The sequence below is a fragment of the Seriola aureovittata genome, chromosome 16 (genome assembly GCF_021018895.1).
Source record: "Seriola aureovittata isolate HTS-2021-v1 ecotype China chromosome 16, ASM2101889v1, whole genome shotgun sequence".
In the NCBI taxonomy this organism is placed as follows: domain Eukaryota; kingdom Metazoa; phylum Chordata; class Actinopteri; order Carangiformes; family Carangidae; genus Seriola; species Seriola aureovittata.
The window spans coordinates 21,116,510-21,141,180 of record NC_079379.1 but is presented as its reverse complement, the minus strand read 5'-3'; the positions used below and the strand labels follow the sequence as shown (position 1 = coordinate 21,141,180).

At 43.5% G+C, this 24,671-nt stretch overlaps 1 protein-coding gene across 1 annotated transcript; it reads left to right on the top strand.

Moving 5' to 3' along the window:
- The first annotated feature begins 16,869 nt into the window (after positions 1–16,869).
- On the top strand, positions 16,870–20,878 carry irx1b (iroquois homeobox 1b). Its single transcript, XM_056399419.1, has 5 exons — positions 16,870–17,357; positions 18,152–18,394; positions 18,817–19,612; positions 19,824–19,884; positions 20,522–20,878. The coding sequence occupies exons 1-5, from the start codon at positions 17,121–17,123 to the stop codon at positions 20,568–20,570; spliced, it is 1,386 nt and encodes a 461-aa protein (XP_056255394.1). The 5' UTR covers positions 16,870–17,120; the 3' UTR covers positions 20,571–20,878.
- Positions 20,879–24,671: the final 3,793 nt, after the last annotated feature.

The window sequence follows — 24,671 nt, the reverse complement described above, 5'->3', positions numbered from 1 at the left end:
TGTCTGTGTGTGTGTGTGTGTGTGTGTGTGTGTGTGTGTGTGTGTGCGTGTGTGTATTCGCTAGTGTGTATCTACAGGCTAGATTTATTACGATATTTCTGCATCAATATAAATATTAACATGAATTACATTATAGCTTCTATAGGCAAATTCATACAGTGATAAGGATATCATCAGAGTTTGGAAAACAGCTGAAGCTGATGGGAAAACTGCTCTGGAAAGACAGGTAGTCACAGACTGCTGGAAATGGGAATTCCAAGATGGATTTTCAGGGGCGGAAGGCAGGTTTTCCGCCCCATTAAAAGGTTCCCAGTGCAGGGAGATGCGCTCCACCTCGGATAAGACGGTCCTGTTATCTCTCTACGGAACAGACAGATGGGAAATCATTCCCGCTTTTCCCTGTGTCCGTGAAGCACCTGCCTGTTTTCCATACAGAGGGACTCATCCTGAGAAACAAACACTAAACAGCCTCCTGGCACATGCTTTGATGCTGAAATCTACCTTATCCCAACCTGAGAATATTCTCAATACATCATTAACACCCGTTGCTGGAAATTTACAGACAGATCGAGCTAATGAGACGCATTTCAGAGAGTGGATTTGAGTCTGACAGACCACTGCGGCTGTAGTTCACATTTGATATAATTTACAGAGAGCAGCCGCAGATAGGAAGGGAGAAGCTGAGGAATCACATGTGATGATGCTGCGGGGATATAGACGGAGAGGAGACCTGTCACACACATCGTTGTAGCAGTCATTAGCGCTAAGTGACAGTTTCTGGTGGCCCTCAGCTGGGGAAGCAGAGGAAAGAGAGAGGGAGAGTGTGTGTGTGTGTGTGTGTGTGTGTGTGTGTCAGGGAGGCGAGACAGCGGGATGTAATGTATTATATCAACAACAGGTTCACTCCAACACCTCAGCCAACGTGACAGTGTTAATATTGCAGGATTATTATTCAGCCGAGCTGAGCTGAAGGTGTGATGACCTGAGCAGGTGACGGGACTAATTAACCACCGTTTGACCCTGCCTGCCTCAGACAGCTGCTCTGTGTGTGTGAGTGTGACTGTGTGTGAGACTGTGTGTGTGTGTGTGTGTGTGTGTGTGTGTGTGTGTGTGCATCCACCTGTCCGTCAAACGTTTCAGTCATCAAATTTCAGGTGGTATCCCACACATGATTTGATTTGCATAGGAAACAAATTAAATGATCTCACAGCTGTTGGCAAAAATAATAGAATTTTCAAGACTATGAGTTTTAGATTCGGGATGAAATCAGGTGTAAGAGGTAACACTGCAGCGTGCAGCCAGTCAGTCGGAGGGATGTTATGTATGAAAGGAGCTTTTTTGATTGAATGTATTGAAGTGTGTGTGGGTGTGTGCCGGTTGGTCGCTGATGTATTGTAAATATCATCGAGTGAATGACAGTTAAATCGTCAACAGGCAGGTGTCCATCAGCACAGAGAACATAATACGGGCTGAAAGAGCCTGGGACTGTATCTGCAGGTTCTAAAGGGCTCAACTGTGACGAGTCTGTCATGAGCATTTACATATTTGAATGAGTTTTTCAGCAGAAACGAGCAGTTTTATCTGAGGGGCCTGAGAGAACAGAACCAGCTCAACACTGGGTGACATTAAGTGACACGAGAGAGATTTATTTATTATAAATAAATATGTAAATAGAAATATTAGCACATAATATGACAAAGACAATGCCTCCATCACAATTTCACTTTTATGTTTTGATGTATGGAATCTAGATTAACACACTTATTAATCATAAGGGTTAAATATTTTTTATCATTTGTCAGCATTTTGAATTCCTTTGTCTTTTAAGTGTTCATCATATTTACAAAAGGCCCTGAACACCTCATTTCTCATTCAGCTGCTTACTATAGGTGATACAGTCTCACCTGAACCTCACCTGCCGGTCAAGATTAGAGCAATTTTGGTTATTTCACACAGCAGTTTACTGTATTAGTGTTTTTATCCTTGCTTTTGTTGCTAGTTTGAGGTTAAACTTTTATTAAATAATAGCTCATGACTTAAGCTACTTATTTTCAATGAAATTTTATATTATGGACAAATGCTTTAAATATGAAAGCAAGTTTTCAGGGGCTGGAAAGAATAAATTATGCGTGTGTTTCAATTTCTTTAATAACAGTCTCAGTGTTTATTTATCTGAGATGTTGAGCCACACAACCACTGAATGATCAGACTTGCATGAGTCATAAAAAACAGAACAGTCAAAGTCAGTGGAGCGTAGCGCGAGATCACTTCTGTCCCCATTATTGGTCAAGCAACTAAATCCTGGGTCCTACATTTCCCACAATATAACCTTTCCTGTCCTGTCCGTTTCTTTAATGAAACTCTGTGTCCCCAGTTTGTAGAATTGCTCTGTGCCTTTGTTCACATTAATCCAAAGCAACCCACATGTTCAAATCCTAAACTATATTATTGAATTAACATTGTTTAGCTGATCTGCGGTGCTTTTATTTTGGAACTGTAACGCAAGTGTTATACTTTCCACATCCGCGAATACGCAAGGGTCTGCGTGACGTAAATTGCATCGTCAGGGTGTGTACGAGGTTCTGTGTGGACGTCCATGTATCCTCCTATTTGTTGGCCACTACGCTACAAGGGCACCAACTACACATGCGTTCTCCGAGCAGACTAGGAAGTAGTATAATGACAACAACGGCTCGTCCATTTGCGTATCCGCAAGGGAGTATAATTAAGGCTTAAGACATTTGCATTTTAGTCAGTTGCTCGTGGGGGTTTTCTGCTGGACTGTCCGAATTTTGAGCAGCTACCTGTAAGAGAAACCAAAGCAGACACACACACGAGTCCTCTGAATTCTTGTGGGCCTCATATGCACTGCACACTTTAATCTTTAATGACATGGTGATGATGGAGTACTCTTGACCTCCGAGGTTTGCACAATCACACACACACACACACACACACACACACAGAGCTTAACTCTGCAGCTCCTTTAGTCCAGTCATCCGTTGTGTCTTTTAACTTCTCAGCGTTCCTACAGACTGGTGACTTCCCCGGTTCAACTCCTCAACAATAGGCAGGTGCTACCCGGAGCCGGGGGAAAGCTGGCCTGCCATTGTCCCCGCTGAAAGCCCGGTTATCCATTGCCCGTGAGTTAAAGAGCTGACCCTGGTGTAACACCAAGGGAGCTGGCTATCAACACTGAGGCCCTTTGTCTGGCCCTGCCTCGTCTCTGATCACCCTGTAATGAACTGAGAGCTCTGTCGAAAATTTACAGCCTTCACCCCTCTTCTCCCTTTCATCCCCCTCTCTGCCTTGTCTTCATTTTTAGTGCTCTCTTTCTCAGCAGACATCATTTTAAGGGGTTCTCCTCCCACTAGAGCCCCTTATACAATAACAATGCTGACAATATGAGATGGGCCATTAATTTCCTCTCAATGGATCCCAGTTGTTTTCCCCTCTTGTCCTGTCTTCCCTCCTTTCTTTTGCTTGCTGTGTTTTGTTCACCTTCTCCAGCTTTATAGGGATGGGTAATGTGGTTTCTTCATCCCATAGGGGTCCAACTGACACACACACACAAACACACACACACACACACACACACACACACACACTCACACAACCACACACACAAATAACCACACACACAAACACACACACACGCACAAGTAGGCGAGAGCCCTAAATGAATCACCTCCTACTGTTCCTATAATGGGGAGTTAAACGCTCTAAATGCTTTACGACATTTAATCATTACCTCACACAGGCAGAAGTCCCACACACACTGACACACACACACAAACTGTTGCCTCAAACACAACCCTTATCTGTGAAAAAATACATTCAGGACCTATGCAAAACTGTTCCAGGATCCAAGCGGTGGCCAAACATTTTTCGGTCTGGCTAATGTCATATTTTTTCCCTCAAAATATTTCCTCAATCTGAAATTGAACTGCGGATGGACCTTCTGTAATAAATCCTGTCCTTGAAGTGTGTGAGTGAGAGTGCGTGTGTGTGTGTGTATGTGTGTGTGTGTGTGTGTGTGTGTGTGTGTGTGTGTGTGTTATCCCAGGGTAAATTGTTTCCTCCAGGCTTTGAGAGGTGGGCATTCAACAGCCTGCCAAAAGAGCTATAGGCGATAATTAAATGATTCCACGCTTGAAAGGAGAAAGAAACAGAGACAGAGAGAGAGAGAGAGGAGAGTGAGCGATACTGAGACAGAGAAGGATGGAGGAGAGAGAGAGCGAGAAAGAGAGAGAGAGAGAGAGCTGGACGAGTGTGAGGAAGGGAAAGGGAAACAGAGAGAGATAGATTTAGAAAGAGAAGGTTTTTTTTTTGTCACAGTGTGGGATAGTATCACACTCTGTGGGCCAACACACTTCGGATCCAACCCAGTGCCTGAAGCCAGCGTGGAGATAAAGAAACATCATTAATCAGCCATGTTGGAGGAGTCTAAATCAGAATGGCTCCTGTCAAATGCCAAACGAACACGTTTAATTCCAACCCCGGCTTTTCTCTTCACCTTTATTTCTGCTGTCTTGTTCTGAAGCATCCTGCTTTAAATCAACACATTTTCACGAACGCTCACCAAAAACAACCACAGTCATCCCCTGCAGCTGGGTGTTCAGTGCCTTGCTCAGGGGCATTACAGCAGCTGTTGTACAGGGAGCAGAGAGTTATTACTTATTTATTCTTTTCATCACATTCACTTCAATTGCTTTTCAATTAGATCAAGTTCAAATTTAGACCACAATTTAACTAAGGCAGATACATGTTTGGTGAATGGCAGTGCATAAAAAGGTTAATTCTATTTATTTAAACCATATTGCTACTAGACAGTGTTTAATGAACTATTCAACATCAAGATAAGATGAGATCATTTCCCCCCACGATGGTGAAATTTGCATTAAAGTGAATCGTACCAAAAAGAACTGCGAAATGTCAATTACAAATAGTAAAAATTTTAAAAAGATAAATAATAGATAAACAATCGATAATAATAATATAGTATGTAAGTAGTTGATTTACTCTCCAACAAGTTGCTGTCGCTTTTCCATAAAGTTCGGAGACTTGTGAGCGACAGTTTATTAAAGAACGGAGTCACAAAGAGGCCGAGATCTCCTGACTTGTATACGCCCTGGTTAAAGATATGAACACTGAATCCTACATTTCCCACATTTCCCACAATTCAGTTTGTTGGCGTGTCTTCATGTTTGTGGTGAAAAAAACAAAAACAAAAAAAGCCCAAGCTGTGATAACCCTGATGACATCACTATGACAGAGCCGCAGACGAGTGTGTCGCCGGCTGAGTGAATAAACAAATAAACTGATATTGATGAGTAATAATCGTGGAGTTCCTTTCCAATCGATGAGCGTGCTGATTTAATGTGTTAATTTGCTGCGTGAATTCATCTTTTCAGCCATTTTTATTTTTTCAATAAAAATGCCAAACAGTCTCTGGTTCCAGCTTCTGAAAGGTGAAGATGTTCTGCTTGTCTTTGTCTGACATGATTGTAGAGGAATGAGGGAGTCAGGATACGATCCCCCGTGTCCAGCGTCTCATCCTTTGTCACATGCAGAAATGTTACATATTTGTAACAGCATCCATCTATAAATATAAAACTGTATTTATTATTAGCAAATTCATAATTCGGCGCATGTGGTTTTTGGACAGTACGTGCAGAAAAAGTTCACATCACACGTTTCAAATGTGATATACAATATTTCACATGTTAAGGGTAATATTTGAAGTCATATATTTTATATGTGTTTCTTAAAAATTTTTTATGTAAGGCTAACTTAAATCATACATTGCCTCTTCCTCCTTTTCTTTCACCTTTTCCCCACCTCCCATTCAGAAATCCAGGGGTTTAGTATACGCTCATTTACATTTCTCAAACTGTCACTCACAAACAGACACACACGGAGAAATTGTTGCTGTATATGCCAATTTTTCAAGACTCGGAGCATTCAGTTCTCATCACTTGACACCCGCAGTTGCTCAGGTTTCAATGCTCAAACAGAAAAAAACTCTCTCTCCCTTTCTCTGTCTCTTATTCTCTCGCTCACTCTGACAGTAGGTGTTGCATACTAATGTGTGTGTGTCTCAGGGGGGCGAGATGAGGAAGTCCTCTCCCATTACTCAGTGCCCACCAGCTGGGCAGGGGCAAGGGCTTCAGCAGCCAGACAGATGGTACTGTCACCCCCTGCTCACACACACACACACACACACACACACACACACACACATGCACTCACTCACTCACACACACACACAACACACACACACACACACACACACACACACACATGCACTCACTCACTCACACACACACACACACACACACACACACACACAATGGTGTAACAGTGAAGAGGAAGTCATTAGCTGGGAAAACCACAAGATTCCTTATTGAACGGGGGGAAGAAGAGGGGTGAGGGAGATATGAAGAGGGAGGAAAAAAGGGAGGGGAGAGAGAGAGAGAGACAGAGAGAGAGAGGGAGGGAGGGACAGAGAGAGAGGTTTTATCCTAAACTCAGTTCTGCTGAGGCAATCTGTCATGGTTGAAGTAATTGCCCTCGTCTTGCGTGAATGAAGTGATCTGTCATCGCCCACTGCATTACTGCCTTAAGAACTGCTCTGACACACACACACACACACACACACACACACACACACACACATATGGTCAGAAAGCCGTGACCCTCCTGAACGCTCCAACTCGGATGCACGCAGCTGTGACATCTTGAATAAACTGCCCTTCGAAAAATTTTGGCGGAGGGGAAAAAAAAAGAAGAAGAAGAAAAAAAAAAAGACACATGGCGAGCCTCTGTGCTTCCTCTCCGTCACTCATAATTGCTCTTTGTCTCTGCAGAGAAAGAGTGCGAGTGTTGTGGAGAGTAAAGTGGCCGATTCTGGCTCTGTTTTATCAGTAAGAGTAGAGTGGGTTCGGATCTCATTAGGTCAACATCCTCTGGTCTGATATTGTAGCTTATTTGGTTTGGTTGATACACTGTGTTGAATGAGAAAACAAAGGGGGAGGGGAGGTATAATTGCGCTTTAACTGCTGCTATCGGACTAATATTTGTCTACGTGGTGAAAAGAGACATTAGTCACATTGATTAGGAGTCATTATTGGACTGTCGGGTGGTGGAGCTGGGCTGAATGGCTGCATGTGTTGGATGGATGTTGAGCGTCAGCGAGCTCTGAGTGACAGAAAAAAAAAAAATATATATCAATTTCAAGCTCATATTTCCATGAAAGATTTGAATATTTAAATACAAAGAATATTTACAAAGGGTAGTAAACGCAATCACTTTGTATAGTTTTCACACAAATGCCTGTTTATCGCACCGCAAACTCTAAAACTAATCAAGTTTGCAGATGACACCAGGCTTGGTAGTTTTGTTATTTGGTGTGCATGTTGCTGCAGCCAGAATAATTCTTCTTTCCAATGGCAGAAAAGCAAAAGAAACGCTTACTGATGTGTGGAGACATAACAGAACCTCTCTATCCCTCCGCTTGTGGATCAAAATCATTCTCTAAATTTCTTGGCAGTAACTCCTCGAGCTCACGTCAGTGGGAGAGCATTACAAAGGCAAGTCTTACCAGGGGATGTCAGGGACAGGAGTGTTTTTCTTAAGGCTAATGTGGATATTTGGTGTTTTAAAAAAGAGACTGCTATTTTTAAGACCTGTCCAGAGTCTCATGTCGCCTGGGACCGGCTCCGGCCCGCTGATTCCCCGCTGACCCCAAAGGATAAGCAGGTAGAGCTAATGGATGGATGGATCAATATGAAGCTGGAGTGAAGAGACAGTTAGCTACGTTTAGCATAAAAATAGAAAACGGGGAGTTAAAGGTAAAAAAGAAGATATATTTGTTGTTTGGCTCATAAAACAACAAATATATCTTTTATGGATGAAAACTTATGGGACCTTTAATGTCTGTGTATTTGCCATACATTTGGTCCACAGTTGGATTGCACAGATTTTGTAAAAAGAAGTAATTTTAAAAATACTGGCACTGACCATAATCCCTGATTTTGCTGAATTTTCCATGGTATTATTATTTTCTGGCTATTGGGTTGTTATACCGTGTTTCAATTGGGGCACTTGTTATTTGTCGGTTTAGCATGAAAAGCATCTAATTTAAAGATTCAGCTTCAGTCAAGACTTTTTCATATCACCTTTTATAAAAGCATACACGTTAAAAAAGAAGATATGCAATAAAATGCAACAACCAATGTAAGATCCATCCAGTACATTCCACATTAGTGAAGTTTAAAATGTTCAGTTTTTGTTGGGACTGTCAGACAGGTGTTGATTCAACTTTATGGAAATTTTTTTGAGGAGTTTTGTGTTGAATGGCGTGTATTGTACAGGTGTTACTGTGTTCACCCCCCTGTACATACAGTACCTTAAATCACAGATGCACCCCCACATGCACAGAAACTCGCCACCTCCACCATCACCGCCACAAATGCACACTCACACAAACAGACGGTCAAATAGACATACAGTCTGTCATATTTGCGGCTGGTAAACAAGCACTGAGAGGCTGTTAAAGCCGGCAAGCTGAGTAAACCAGAGACAACAGTGTGCTTAATGAACTGGGCTGCCTCCCAGCACAACATCTCATCATCACTTGGACTTAAACAAACCACTCAGTTGCTAATTGGCAGAGCTGCATGGAGCCGCTGTGAGGAATGTATGCTCCCCACCTCCACTGTTGCTTCTCAAAGGCTTGACAGACAGCAGCAAGACAGGCTCCGTTATTGAGTCTTTGCACGGATATGTGACAGTCTGCTCTTCTGTTGGGCTTGACTATGTACATCTATACATGCACTGAGACACTCTATAGTCTTTTGTATTCCCACTAAAATTTGTATTGATGTTTTGTACAATTCCTCACTCTTACAGTGTTATGTTTTGGTTGCTAAAATTGTTGTTTGTGGTTACAATTTGCACTACACCTCCCACAGAGCACTTGTCAAGCGTTGTGACATCTTCCTCTTGAATTTTTGGATGGTAAAGTGTGAGTTTCTGAAAGTGCGCAGCTCTTTTCCTCATCTGTTTAGCCGCGGTGGCTATTATTGCTAATGCTAACCACCCAGTTCTTCTCCTTCTGTTGATTCCACACAAACAAACAAAGCCCATCACTTCCTGTGTGCCAGAGGATTTCGATCAGGAAAGCCCTACCAGACACCAGGTGCTTAGATTAGCAAATGCAAAGATTCATAAACTGAGTATAAGCTGAATTATATTATTTGCAAACAAACATTTATTTATATGAAATGTTGCAGATTATTCCTTCATTTCTGTCCGTGTTATATCCAGTCACTTTTCCTGCAGTACCACCTCAATTTCCCTACACACTTAACACATTAAAGTGCAATCTTAACCTTCCTTTATTTTACAGTTTTCTACATTTTGGACGTACACCTCTAAATTGATATGTTTAAATAATCGTATGACTTATATGTTGAACAATGGCTTCTTGTGCAGCAGGAGATTCACTTACTACATAATTTCTTTGGAGGTGGATATTTGCCCTGCGGGTCAGACCAACCTCGTCGCAGGGTGGAGATGTTTCGAGCGAGTGTAGGGTTTAGGAGGAAGTTGATAGAGCTTAAGAGCAGGAAGCACACCCAAACGACTCGTGGTCAAAGCCTGAAAGTAAACTGAAAAATGCCAGCACATCTCTGCAGTTAGTTCAAGTTCATGTATCTGTTTGCTTTACTCTGCCTTAGGTTTATTCAGGGAGTATGCAAATAGTTGTGACAAGGATATGAACAATATGGATATTGAGGGTGGATTTCGGTACTGATGATAATGATACATTTTCAAATGAAGCTGCTTGTGGCTGACAGTTTGTGCTGATATTCAATGTCAAAGCCTTTTCATGCCAAAATTCCTACAAATTATAATGGAGTTCTGTTTAAGACAATCTATGATTTAATTTATGCGGATAACTGTCATTAAAAGTCACTAGACCTCAACAGGTTTTATACTCTGAGCTTTGACATAATCAGATTTTTAAATGAATATTCTAGAAGAAACGTTGCGCGTTCAGCATCAAACTTCATTCCTTTAATCACCAACAGCTGTCTCCAGAGGTGGAAAGCAACACCGATGTTAACTCTTGCCTCTATCACGTCTTTTTTCTGCTACTGAAGTTAGCACGCTAACCAGCTAAAGCCCTGGCCTGTCTCGTTTCCGATAGCGACTCACTGCAGCCTCCAATCTGCCCTGAAGATGTAGCGCTTGTCAGGCCTTGGTTCTGCGCTTTTTTCAGTTCTGTTTCCTGTTTTATTTTGGTGTCTAACTCTCCTCTCGTCTCAGATCCACTTCCTGCCTTTGTTTGTTTCCCGCCTTTATGATTGCCTGCCCCGCCCCGCCCTGATGTGTTTCACCTGTGCCTCATTTTCCCTTGTGTATTTAGTCCGTGAGCTCCCTGCTCCCTTTGCCAGTCTGTCTTTGTCTGTTGTTGCCAGCTTTTATTGTCTAGTTCTTTTGGTCTCCTAGTGTTTGACCCTTTTTCCAGACCTTACTCTGCCTCAGCCTAGCCCTTTCTGATCTGTTTGCCTCTACTGACTGACTCCTGTGTGCCGAATTTGTTTTTTTATTAAAGGACCTGATTTTTGGAGACTAGACTGTGTTTGAGTTGTGCGTGTGGGTCTATTCCTGGTGTGTCTGAAAACTTCGCTGCTCAGAGGGCGTATTATAATCTCTTGTCTTGTAAATGCAACGATGGCTGAAGCTCTTGTCAAATCATCTACTCAGGGTTTGGTGCCCAAAGTCTACAAATGTGACCAAATTTATACTTTGGTCAGTTAGTTAATTATATGAAGAAAAGAAAAAGAAAAAAAAACTGTAAACCATGTTCCTTATTACTTCTTTTGTCTTTCTCCACATGAGCATTTGAACCATTATGTGACAATAAAATCGCTGCAGGATGGAACAACTTGTATGGCTGAGTGTGTTTGTCTTCACTACCATCATATCAGCAAGTGATGACACTGGTAACGGCTGGATCCCCATTTGTATTGACAGCTCACTAATGGCTCATATAATTCAGGTTTGTCTAATACTAATGGCTGTAACTGTGTGGTCGTATTGTAATTAGTCAAACAAAGCAATAATAATGACTATAGAAGAAGTAAGACACTGTTGGAAATAAACAACCGTGTGACGTGATATAAGCCACGAGCTTCAATTTCAGCTGGATGAAAGAGACACAGCCCCTCACCATCTCCTCTCACTAGCAGTTAATAGGTGATTAAGCTCTGTTGCAGACAGTGGGCCACAGGGAGCCAATTGATCTGACCCTTGACCCCTCACTCTGATGGAGGGGGTGGCTGGGGGTCAGGCGTGTAAGGGATACCCTCTTTATCCCTCTCCCTGAACAGGAGCTCAAAGCTGGGGGAGGCACCCAACCAGGATCCGTGGGTCTCCGGGGCCCCCCACCACCGGCATCACATTCATATGGTCAATATGAGCCAAAGAGCAAACACCTTGGTGCTCTGTGGCCTCCCATGATGCTTTGACCTGAGCTGAGTATCTTTGATTTTCCCAAGGGTAACTCGCTTCTGCTTTGAATAGACTCCTACTGGATGAGCGCAGCATAAATACATACGAAAGCGTACAGTTACACCATATCTGCTGCATGTGACAAGTTTGGATGCAATCCCAACTTCTTCGGCTCCATGATCTCTGTCAGTCCTGAAGTGAAGACTGAGCTGATCCTTCTCTCAGTCAAGGACTTGTAGGGGATTTTCAGTGGAGAGGACTGTGTAATGCCACTTCTCTTTGAGGTATCCATTGAAGTCAGCACTATTGCATTAAGCTTACTGGTCTTCCTAAGGGCACCTTTTCATCACAACCCACACACACAGCCACACACACACACACACCACACACACACACACACACACACACACACACACACACACACACACCCCATCCCTCACACTCCCCCTTTTAAGTTGAGGTATTGTCTTTAACAGCATTATAACGGTATCATTCCGCTCCCACTGTGAACAACAAAGACAAGAAACGCCAAATCCTTGAACACAGCAATCTGTGTGTATGTGTGTGTGTGGGTATGTGTGTGTGTGTGCTCTTTAAAGCAATGCTAATGGGCCCTAAGAAGCATTAAAGTGACCCCTACTGTAACAAAAGAGTTAATAATCCGTTTAGAAAACAATCAGATCCCCGGCCATGAGAAAAGCCCCCCACTGAGGCTTTCTGTAAAGAGGAGGAGGTGGGAATTCACCTTTTTTTTTTTCAGTCAGCAATCTTGTTGAACATCGCTTGTTTTCATCGTTCTCTCTATGGGGAATGATGGAACTGTATTTAACGGCAGCTCTCTGCCACAGTCAGCGAATAAAAAAGACAACACAGTTGAGTTTCACCATTTTGAGCGATTCAAAGTGACCCTCGCCGGAGGTCAGGGTTTGTTATCAGACCCATCCACTGTAAATGAGTCCCATTGGACTTCTAAAGGAGCTATTAACAAACAAACGCTGGCACGCCCGTTAATTGCTAATGATAGTCTCTTTGTCTGGTGTTTCCCCTCTGGGTCAAAATGTTCAAGCGACAGGATCCATCTCCAGGCGAGTGGCTGTCAGGTCACACTTCCACTGATATAATAGGTGATATAAACCATTAAGACTACGAACGACATCTTCCGTGCTGCATGTCAAATACGGTGATTAAAAAAGTGTTACAGAGTGATAAAATAAGTACGAGCCCAGTGTGATGGATCGTAAAACTTTGGGTAGCTGAATGTATTACCTCGGGCTGGCTGGCTTATCTGTTATGCGTCAGAGTGATCCATCTGTTTTAACATCAGGTCAGAGCTGAATCTATCACTGCTTATCTTTGCTGTCAAGTAGGTGAGGGCAGGTTTTTTCTTTTTTTTTCTTTATCTCTCTGCTGCTTGTTCTTCCTTCCCTCCCTCTGGTCTCTCCACAATCTTGACATCCTGGAAACTGATCACAAAGTCTGCGAAGGACAATAGATTTAGCAAAAATAATAATCAGAGGGAAGAAATGTGACAGTGTAGTGGCATAACTTTGCTTCTCATCAGCTCTTATCAAGTGTCATCTTCTTGACAGCAGTGGAGTGGCCAGACTTGCTTTGCTGTGTTTTTCAGGAAATTAACATTTGTATCAGGAAAGCACTAGAGATAGTAGGAAATGATAATATTTCATCTTATCATGGGAATTCATCATACAGTTCAAGAAAATGTTTATTTTACAGGATTCTGAATAACTAAAAGGGTCAGGTACATTAATTGAAAAATATAATCTGTCTGTCAACTGTTATGATGCTTTTATAGTGACTGAAAAGCAGAAGTAACACAGCAGACGTGTGCGGTTGCGTGAATGTTGACTGTCACGTCGGGTGATCAAATGTCAGAACAACGTCCGATGCCAACTTCAATTTGACGAGCAAGTGAATACTGACGAAAGTTTAGTTGTCAGCAAACATCAAAGTCTGCTTCATTTCCGACCAACATTTAAGGTTTGTCCGCAACTGAGTCGTCAAACTTCAGCATCTTTGTGACGACACATTGACGTCCGGTGCCAGCTGGGAATAAGTTACGTTAGCAGCTCGGGCAAACTTGACTCTAAACAACATCAAATAAACTTCCACACAAATGAAATACATGTGGACACAGGAGCCGCTTTTTACCCAGCTTGTTCAAGGCGGGAATGTCGCGCCTTTATTCTGCCTCGCTGTTCTGTATAAAAGGTCCAAACATTGTTGAGGGAGTATTGTTGCTCCAGCAATAAACCTGCAGCGGAGGTAGTCACAGAGTAGCATTGATGTCTGTAGCCTTGAACAGGCAGGGGAGAGCATCCAACACATCCTCTGATTTCAGGACGCCTGAAATATCTAAAATCATATGACAGCTGCCTTTGTTTGGTTCAGTGTAAACGAGCAAAGCCGTTATAATGAGAGAGATTGCAGTTAAAAATGAGCTAGAAAGAATAGGAGGGCCTGTCCACATGACGAAGCTGTCACATCAAAGAGTCCTGACGGAAAGGCTAACCTGTGGCTAACATTAGCAAAGACAGCTTTTGAGTTAGCAGCGGTTTGCATGTTGTCACTTGTGCTTGAAGCCAACCACCGCCGCGCACCTGCAGCCCCTGCGTTAAGCTAACGTGTTTTCCAGCAGTCTGTCCACGCAACGCAGAGAAACCGTACAGACGTCGAACTTCTGGTCGGAGAGTAAACAAGTTGACCCCAAAAAATGAGTCTTACTGGAATTACTGATTCTGAAATCATATAATTCGTCACATTAATTGTAGCCGAGAACAGTGATCATATTACATGTACTACGTTTCTAAGGATTATTTGACTTTAATTTACCTTAATCACTGTAGCGAATTCAATATTGTTTGCACAGTGGAACTGAGTTCTTGCCAATAGTCTCAATGAATCCTAGATAAGCCAATTATGAATCACTATTGCATTACTATCATCCCTCCTTTGTTGAAGTGTTAGCAAAAACAAAAACTCTGCTTCATGATGTGTCTGGGTGTCTTACCTCACTGCAAATTACCCAGGAGGAAATGGCCATTGCAAGTGGATTGTGGGACTTTATTCGAATGTTTCCTGTGGTAAGTTATTCCTTTGTCTGGGCCAAGCTAATAGCAGCGAATGGGATTCAAATAGAGTCAAGCTGCCTCCTGAGATCCCTCAATCCACCGTCGCCATAAAAAGAGGTCTGAGGCCAGTCTAAATATTTGGTAGTCTTAGCAGGTTCATGTTAAAAGACACACACATGCACGCACAGCACACACACACACATGCGGTGAATGCACAAGCAGGCCGAGGCTGTGAAGTTGAATGGCATAGCTCAAAGCCTTCCTCCCCCTATCCCTGCCTCTTTCTCTCTCTAAACCGCCAAACCATTCTCCCCCTTTCTCCAGCTCAGAGGAATTCATTAACTGCCTCTCCACAGAGACACTATGGAAATCAGGCAGCTACAAAGGCAGAGAGAGAGGCAGAGAGAGAGGGAGAGGGAGAGAGGAGGGAGGGGAGGTGGTGGTGGTGGTGAATGGGGCTATATTATCCTATTAGATGGTGGATATGTCTCGTTTCCCTCCCCTGTCATGAGAAAAACATTAATTTTAAGTGAGAAACGAGACAGAGGGAGGGAGGGAGAGAGAGAGGGATGGAGAGAGAGAGAGAGAGAGAGAGAGGGAAATGGTGAGGGTCTTTAACATTGCTCTTTTATCGAGCTGAAATGGAGAGTCCCCTGGCTCCATTTACCTTGGCAATGAGGATAGAGCCGCTCTCCATGAAGGCCATTTAAAATGCCATGGAGATTAAGCATCCTCTCTCTATCTCTCTCTCTCTGTTTCTCACACACACTCGTACATACACACACACACACACACACACAGCAGCAGCAGCGGTTGTGGCGGTGCGCTCGTCATAATATGTGTTTAGGAAAACAGCTTTGAGATTCATGAGTAAAGCCCTCTAGGTGCCAGCGCTGAGGAGGGAAGAGGAGGGAGAAAGAGACAGAGAGGACCATCACTTAGCCAGAGTGGGCTTTAAGCACTGTAATTAAATCATTAGATCCCCCCCTCCCTCCCTCCCTCTCCCACCACCACCACCCCTTCCTCTCTCTCTCCCCCTCTCTCTCTCTCTCTCTCTCTCTCTCTCTCCGCTCAGCCAAGCTCATCAGGGGCTCCAGTGTGAAATGATGAATCTGTATTTATGGGGATGGAGTAATTACACAGCTAACCTCTGAGGGAACCCAGGAGGGCCACAGGGCCACTGAGCAGGGCGCAGGGTGCTCAACCTCATTAGCACTGCCCGAGTGCGTGCATGTGTGTGTGACAGAGTGTGTGAGAGGGTGTGTGTGCGTGTGTGTTCAAAGGAACAGATTGAAGCAGAGCTGCTGTTTTGATAGTTAAGCCTGTCAATGAGGAACTGTCAGTCTTCATCCTTCCATATATCAGGGTCTTTTTTTTGTCTCAGTTTCCCACATAAAAATAAAAATAATAGATTTTCTTGCATCTCGTATCTCCACTTTACACTTTTACCCTCTTTTATTTTCTAACACCAAACCTGCCCTACAACATCAGTGACTTTCTACCTGGGCCTGACAGAGTACAGTGGTCCATTCTTCTCAGCAAACATCTGTCATTTTCCACTCCACAGCTCCTGTGTGCTGCTCATCTCTGCTTATCTCTTATCCTCCTCGATCTCTGTCATTACCTTCAGTCTCCTTTTTCTTTTCTTTTCTTTTTTTTTTTTATCTTTGAGCTCTGAAAAATATGCTCCACTGACTTCCGTCGATTATCGCGGACATTCTTCGCAAGATCTGGCCGACCATATCGATGCCTCCCGGCCCATCTGCTGGCCAGGATGTCCCGGCATACCCTGCGGATCAGCTGTCAGAGCATAGAGGGAAAAAAATGACGCCTAAAATATGCTTGAGAGTGCAACAGTTGTTCATATTTTTATGCTACTTTATCTTATTATTATCATTATTGTGGGTATTTGTGCATTTCTTCTAAATTCTAGTAACTCAGGCTTTTATCAATAACAATATGAGCTCAACACTGAGACTCTTTTGGTGCATTTGTGAAATAAAACCATAGTGACCACTAAAAAAGGCAAATACACACATGCACACACTTCACACGCTTCCTTTTCTGTAGTGAAGACTGCAGAAATTAGATCACACACACCAACACACACACACACACACACACACACACACACACACACACACACACACACGACCTAGGCTAACCAATGCACTAATCGCCTGCCCCGGGCATAGGAGGAGCTTGGTGCTTAAGTAGGCTGCCAATCAGTCAGTCAGCTCCACATCCAGAAGCTCCTGCGGCCAGACACACGCATCACTCCGCACTCGAGGTGCCAAACTGCGGCTCTGACACAACTCCGGGTCAGCGGAGAGAAGCTTGACAGTTTCAGAAAAAAGGGGGACTCTGGTGATTTAGACACCCCCTTCATCCTCCTCTTCTTCTTTTTTTTCTGGGGATTCCTACTTTCTCTTTTTGTTTTACCTGCCTCCTCTTGCTGTTGTGTGACTTTCACTTTGGGGGAGATTTTACTGTACGCGTTCTCCGGACATGTCTTTCCCTCAGCTGGGGTACCCCCAGTTCCTCAGTGCCTCCCATGAGGTGTACGGCGGCGAGCGGCCGGCCTCTGCCCGGGAAGGAGGCACCGAGGGCGGCGTGAGCTCGTCCGCTACCGCCGCAGCTGTCGGCTCTATGCTGGGGATGTACGGGAGCCCATGGGCGGCTCACAACTACAGTGCCTTTCTGCCGTACAGCGGAGCCACAGACCTCGCCCTCATATCCCAGATGGTGAGAGTTGATACTTGTTTGACTGAAGACTGAAGCAGCTCAGCTGTTAATGACAGAGTCCTCACAGGCTGATCTTTCATCTATCGTTAAATAATACGCAATTAACCAGTGGCTCAAAGTGACTGACATATCAGCTCGTTCCTTTTCTGCAGAATCGTTAATAAACAGCATAATAATTTTATCAAATCCGATCCGCCAATTGTCTGTTTAACAATTCACTCAGTGTGTGTAGGTGTGTATGGCGAAATACTGAAGGATTACACAGAGAGATCCTCCATCTTTGGAAGCACAAGACTAAACTTCAAAATTTTAGGTTCAGACTTTTTCTTTTCTTTTCTGTAAATTATGTAAATCATGAGGGAAAAACACCACAACAATCACTGATAATTTGAGCTTAATTATGTTTTAGGAAAAAAATGCATGTATTAATGAGAAAAACACCATTATTAATTAATAACCTTCTGATTAGAAATTAATTGTATTCTTTATTTGTTCTAAACAAAAATAGCAATATTTAAATATAATTTAAAAATGCTGCAACTTTAGTAAATAAAATTATTTTAAGCGGTTTTATTAATTCATGTCTAACTCTTTGTTGCATGATAGTATTTGGTGTCAAATTTAAGAGACATTGAAACTTTAAAAAACTTTTTTTGCTGCAGAAATAAGAAATCAAACGTCTTTTTTTTTTTTTTTTTTTTTTTTTTTACGTATTCCTTGAACTTTAAGAGGAAATGAGTTCAAGATGAGTCGCTCAACAAGTTGCCACCTCTCTCTCTCCATGAACATTTCAGGGCTCCCAGTATGAGCTGAAGGAGAGCCCGGGCTCCCACCCAGCCTCCCTGCCTGTCCACGCCGCTCAGGGCTTCTACCCGTACGGCCAGTATCCATATGGGGATCCGTCCAGGGCCAAGACGGCCACGCGGGAGACCACGAGCACCCTTAAGGCTTGGCTGCAGGAGCACCAGAAGAACCCCTACCCGACCAAAGGAGAGAAGATCATGCTGGCTATCATCACCCGGATGACACTCACACAGGTGGGAAGTGTGTTCATGTGTCAGATGTGACTTGGCATTAAAGGTTTAGAAAAATGAGCCCACAACAACAGCTCCAGTCTCCACACATGAGGATAATAAACGACTGTTTGCTTGTTTTTAAAGGTCATGTCTTCTTATCTACAGGAACAATACTTCATTAAACTACTTGTGACGTTACTTGTTATGACAACACAGTCACCAGCTGTGATTGACACTTTAAAGTTACACTTCCACCCTGACGATGCAAAGTCTCCAGACAGTTGCTGTCTCACAGCTCTTTCAGTAATTATAACGAATTAGTGAAACGGGCGAAGAAGAATCAGCGTTTTGCATATTTAATCATTTCACAGTTTCCCGCCACGCATCATCAAACAAGTGTATTTGATTTATAATGTGTGGAAAAATTTGTTTTCATTTTCCAGGTGTCGACGTGGTTCGCCAACGCCCGCAGACGCCTGAAGAAGGAGAACAAGGTAACCTGGGGCCGCAGCGCCGAGGACCGTGACGGCCGCATCTTCAGCAGCGACAACGAGGACGAGCACGGCAAGAACGGCAGCGACGACGAAGACGAAGAAGAGGAAATCGATTTGGAAACTGTGGATATCGAGAGACCCGAGGAGGAGCGAGCAGAGGAGCAGAGCTCCGGGAAAGTAGAGGGCGAGGCGGGCCTGCCCGCCAGAGAGCAGGCCTCGGAGCCGAAGAGCTCGGAGAGCAGCAGGACGCTTTCAGTGGAGGGCCTGAGAGGGGTGGAGGCTGCTATTTCTCTCAATAAACCGCCTGTTGTCAAACTCGCAGTGGATCATTCTCCCAGCAGACAGGAGTGCCAGAGACCACCACAGAGCAAACCCAAAATCTGGTCCTTGGCTGAGACCGCCACGGCCCCCGACAGCTCTCACAAACCTTCTCCGGCGGCCCATGCGCATCACCCGGCTTTGGCCTCCGCCGGCCACCCGGCATTGCTCCCGGGTCATGGGATATATACATGCCAGATTGGCAAGCTGCACAACTGGGCCAACGCGGCTTTTCTGAACGCCAACTCTCTTTTGAACATGAGGTCGCTCCTCGGCGGGGCACCGGCCGGACACCTGCCTCTCCACGGTGCGGTGCCGGCTGCGCGTCACGACGCACGATCGGCGGCTGCGGCGGGCCCTGGAACTTCGGGGACGGAGGATGACAGTGATGTAGAGTCGTCAGGAAGCTTCAGTCCAAAAAGAGATGGTATGGACTTCATTTAACTGTACGACCCTCTGCAATTCATGTGTTTACTGAACAGGCCTCAGCAGTTACTTTAATGCGTAAATGGCAACAAGAACGGATCCAAAAAAACAATTATCTACAGGACAAAAATAGTAATTTGCAAATTAAATTTAAAAAACAATTCTAACCAATGAATTGCTAAATAAACACATTGCTTTTCTTCTTTTTGCAGACGAAGAGAGCGACCACAGGCCTGACTCCCTGAAGTCCCCGTTCCAGCTGATCACTGACAGGTAACCTCATGCATTTGAAATCAATTTGGCATCACGACATTATCAACCTCAATTTCTTTCCACATGTCTTCTGCTAAATGAACCTTAAAGGGGAGGTAAACACTGCTACACCTGACTGGGCGGGAGAGGCAGACCTCAGCACATAAATCATGTGATTGAGTCCCCCACTTTAACGCCTCGTCAGGCAGCAGTCTAATATATCCTGCGCCCCCCCCCCTTCACACTCCCATACACCCCCCCACCCCCCAACAACGCTGAGTTATCGCCACCTATGTCATTTAAATAATCTGCCGCCATTTATTCACGCCCCCTCAGTGAATGCAGCTAATGTATGTCAAAGAAAACGCTGATAGCAACATCATGAATGAAGTGGAGGGTGAAAAGACATAAAACAATTTAACCATGGTGTTTTTTAATCTGCATAAATCCAGATTAACATGGTTTCAGAGGATCTTGAAAAACTAAAATCACAGTGTTAAAACTGGCTAATTATTTTGAAATGTCTATAAATGGAAATGTACTTTTTTATATATATAAAGGAAGAAAACATCAACACCTTTAGACTATATTTCAAACTAAAGGTCCTAGACTCATTTTCACTTATTTCACCTCTTGTCTTTTTGTCCTCTGTCCTCAGACCTCACCATGGGACAACATCACAGCGAGTTCTGACAACAACATTATGAGAAGACCAATAAAGAAAAAAAGAAGAAGACAGGAGTAATTTTATTTAACGGAGAACTCTTTAACGAAGGTTATTTTTTTGGTTTTTCCGGCAGGGCCACCTGTCATAGTATTACTGTTTAGCTTCTACATGCAAAAGAGATGGTTGTTTTTGTCACAGATTTGCTTGTATCTCTCTTTTTATGTCCTATGTTTTTTTTTCTTCGCCTCCTCTGTTGTGAATGGAAACCTTGAAAATTGTAAATACAGGATATGAATTTGTCTTTAAAGAATATATTTTTTGGGAACTAAATAAATGTCATTATAGTCATTTATTATTTGAGACTTTTTTCATTGTAACTAAATAGAAATTGTTCATGGTCGAGTCAAAAATCAGGAGAAAAAGTGATGGAGTGAGGACGTAAAGGTGACTTCAACTTCTTGATTTTTATTGTCACAGAGTTTTAATATCCTTTTTTTTTAAGGTTGATCAAGATTTTTATAATGTTATTTCACACTAGGCTATATCATATATCAGATCGATATCAGATCAGTTTTAATGTGATTATAATTATTCTAACCAATTTTTTTTCTCCCTCTAAAAATGTGTGAAGTCGCAGCAAATTGGGTATTTTAAGGATTTATATGAAAATATAATATAATACAGACACAAAATACTATTGATTCCCACTTGATTAATGGCGATCACAGTGTACCCACCTTTTAATTGACCCTTTGGTCCCTGTGTCTAGTTAGTTTCACTCTCTTCTTGCCAACCTAACCGTGCAGTGTCAGCCCTTTTTTTTTTTTTGTAAGAAAAAGTCTCGCCCTCATTGAAACCTGCACTCTCGCCAAAACTCTGAGACTTACGCCAGCGCCTTGGAAGCCACTGCAAACGCTGCGGAAATTGAAATTGAAGATTTCCAGGACCTTATGAACCTGCGCCTGTGCTTTCAGCCCAGGCCTCCTTGCTTTAATGTTGGATTATACCCCCTCAGTGCCACCACTGCCGCCTCTGAAATATGGATCAGACGGCAGGAAAGGCCAGCAGCCAGTATGGGGGCGGCAGCTCAGGGGGAGGTGGATGGGAGGTGGGGGGGGGGGGGGGGGGGGTCATTCTGAGCTATCCTTGACGTTCACAGGCCCAAAGACAGGGGGTAAAAAGAGAGAAAGAGCGAGAGAGAGGGTGATGGGGGGTCTTAGTGCTGCTAATAGAGAGTATTTCTCAAAGCGGTGGTCTTGTGCTTGGTTTAGCAGCAGATCATGCATGGCACAGAATTTGGGGTCCTCTGGCCTCTGGAGGGGCCCGTGCAGCCTCAGGTTCATGTACTGACAAAACTTAGACTTAAAGTTAGTCTTCTGCAAATAATTTAAAGTTTTATATTTGGTCACGTTTTATTTTGACAGTCCGGTGTTGGTAGTCAGCTTTCTGTCAGGTGGCGACGGCCTTTCAGTAAAATGCTTGTTGAGGTGTTTAAATTCTGATGAAGTCTACGGATGTTCAGTGTTTGGATTAGATTACTCAGATGGTTGGAGTTAGGTTAAAACTGTGGCGTTGTGCTGAATATCAACAGTTAACCGAACTGAAATGTTGCTTGTGTATTTACTCTGATACCGTTTGCTGAGCGCTGTGGTCGAATGGATACTGTTACAGATGAGGACTCGACAGATGAACAGTATCATGTAAAGTACACAGTGGACTGGTGATTTGAGCAGGCGTCAGACGGCCACTGACGGATTCAGAGCCAGCCAGGTTTATGGACCTGGAGATGTGACTCAATGCTGCCACCTCACTCTCAGAGAAAGAAGGGCAGTATGAGGAGTACGACTGTCACTCACACTAAACCTTTCTGCAAAGCCACTTCTATATTCCCACCAATTGTTAATGCAAACAAAACACACCAGCATCAACCCAAAAACACTATTCAGCACGCTCACTTCGCATACTGTTGCTGCCTAGTGAGAAGCATGTATCTCCAAATTTTGTGATTTTTAATTTTTTTTTTTTTGTTTGGATAAACTGCAAGTCTTGCTTTCTGGGTGGAGAGAATGATCCTACTTCTTTAGATACAGTAAGTAAACCGTTTACTGATCTGATGAATACAATACACGATGCACAGTGGTGATTTGGAGATGTGTGGTTTTCACAGTTAGACATTAGAACATATTCACTCTATCCGTACCAAGTCAGATTTCATGTATTGGCTTTAGCAGCTGCACATCCAGTTCAGTCTCAGTGAGAACAAATTTAAACTTTTCATGCAGGAAACAAATTTGTATCTTGATGTCGGATTGAAAAGACGCACAGTCGCTATCACAAAGGCCTCAAATCATGACGGTGTATGTGAGGAAAATGTACGTGCTCCTCTTCTAACCTCGTACCGAAATCACTACAGATAGGATCAACATCTGACCATTATCAAATTTTACATTAACTTATACAACCGTTACCTCGGCTCTAGTACACGCTGCCGTCTGTGAGTGATTCAGTGTGAACATCCCGATGTGAAGTGTCAAACTAATGCAAAGTTTGGTGCTCACTTCTCAAAGTGTAATCAGTTATTTAAATGGAAGTCCATTGCATTGTTTTTATTTATCATTACATTAATTCATGAGTCGCCTTTCATCATGGACGTGCGCTGAATTCTTCCATTTTTGGAGATTCGGTTTCTCAAACCCCAGAAAAACAAATTTCACACGTCAGTTTTTCTGTGGGTTAAACATACAAAATATAATGTGTTGATGAGTGAGCTTTAGAGCTGCCGGTAGGTGAGTTGTTACCTGTGCACAGGGCCAGGTCAGCTGTTCCCTCCTGTTGGCTAAAGCTAAGCCAACCAGCTGCTGGTGTTAGCTATGGGAGTGGTATTGGTTTTCTCAACTAACTTTCAGAGTTTCCTAAAATTCAGAATTATGACTTTAAACCTGACACACGTGTGTATGAGGTGTGTTTGTGTGTGTGTGTGTGTGTGTGTGTGTGTGTGTGTGTGTGTGTGGGGGGGACTTTGTTTTCAGGTGCTGCAGATTTTTCTCCTCACTCAAAAGTCTGTGGATCTTAATTCATCCATCCATCCCTCCATTCACCCGCCCACACATCCTTTCACAGAGAGAAAGAGTCGGAAAACAAGAGATAGAGAAAGCAAACTTGCGTCTAAAGAGAGCAAATGAGAGAGAGAGAGAGACAGAGAGAGAGAGAGAGAGAGAGAGATGATGCAGTGAGAGCTGTCATTGATGTGAGAACAGCATGGAAGGAAGCCAGACACTTGAGGCCATTTTCACTTCCTCTGCCAACTCTGACAGACTGCCATCAGCACGGCGGAGGAGAATATCAGCCGCTCTCTCTCTCTCTTATATGCTCTTCACTTTTTCTACACTTCATCCCAGCCAGACCGCGCTACTGTTCTTCCAAGTACCCAAACAATATGTTATTCTTTCAAAGTTGGAAATCAGTGAGCTTAGCATGATGGGGCTGAAAATGACATCAAATAGGCGTTTAATCAGCTACACAGCGTGCCCAAAACATGCTTTGTTATGAAAGGAGTGGAAAAAGTGAGCAGATCCAAAATATGATTAGTGTTTTCTGGCGGGTGCAGCTAGAACTTCTTCAGAGTTTCAAGTTTAGGCTTCATGTTGGTAGTTTGTCACCCAACCTGGCCCGAAACTTTTCAAAAAATAGAGCTGGTACACACTGTAAAAAAAGCCGCAAAGTGAGGAAAACAACCAGCGCTAATACTCCTGAATAAAACTCTCTCTGTGGAGTTTTTAGAGTCGTATCAGCCCCTCAAACTCTCAGTGTGAACAGAGTCTTCATTGGAGCTTTGGTATTCTGATATAGACTCTTTGGTGAGGTCTAATCCCTATTAAAGAGGCAGATTATGGAGGGGATTTGTCTTTGATTTGCCTGTCCCACTGCTCCTTTCTGTCACCATCTCGCTCTCTATATATATCCTTCCCTCGTTCTTTCTCTCTCTGCTCCTCTGTCGTCTTGATGGGATGGTCCGGGGTTGAACAATGATTACCTCCATGTGTCATCCCCCTCACACTCCCACCCTTTAGCCATCCTCCTGTGATTATGGCCACATGTATGAGGGCCCCTGGTTGCCTGAATAGATTTGTTAAAGGCCCCC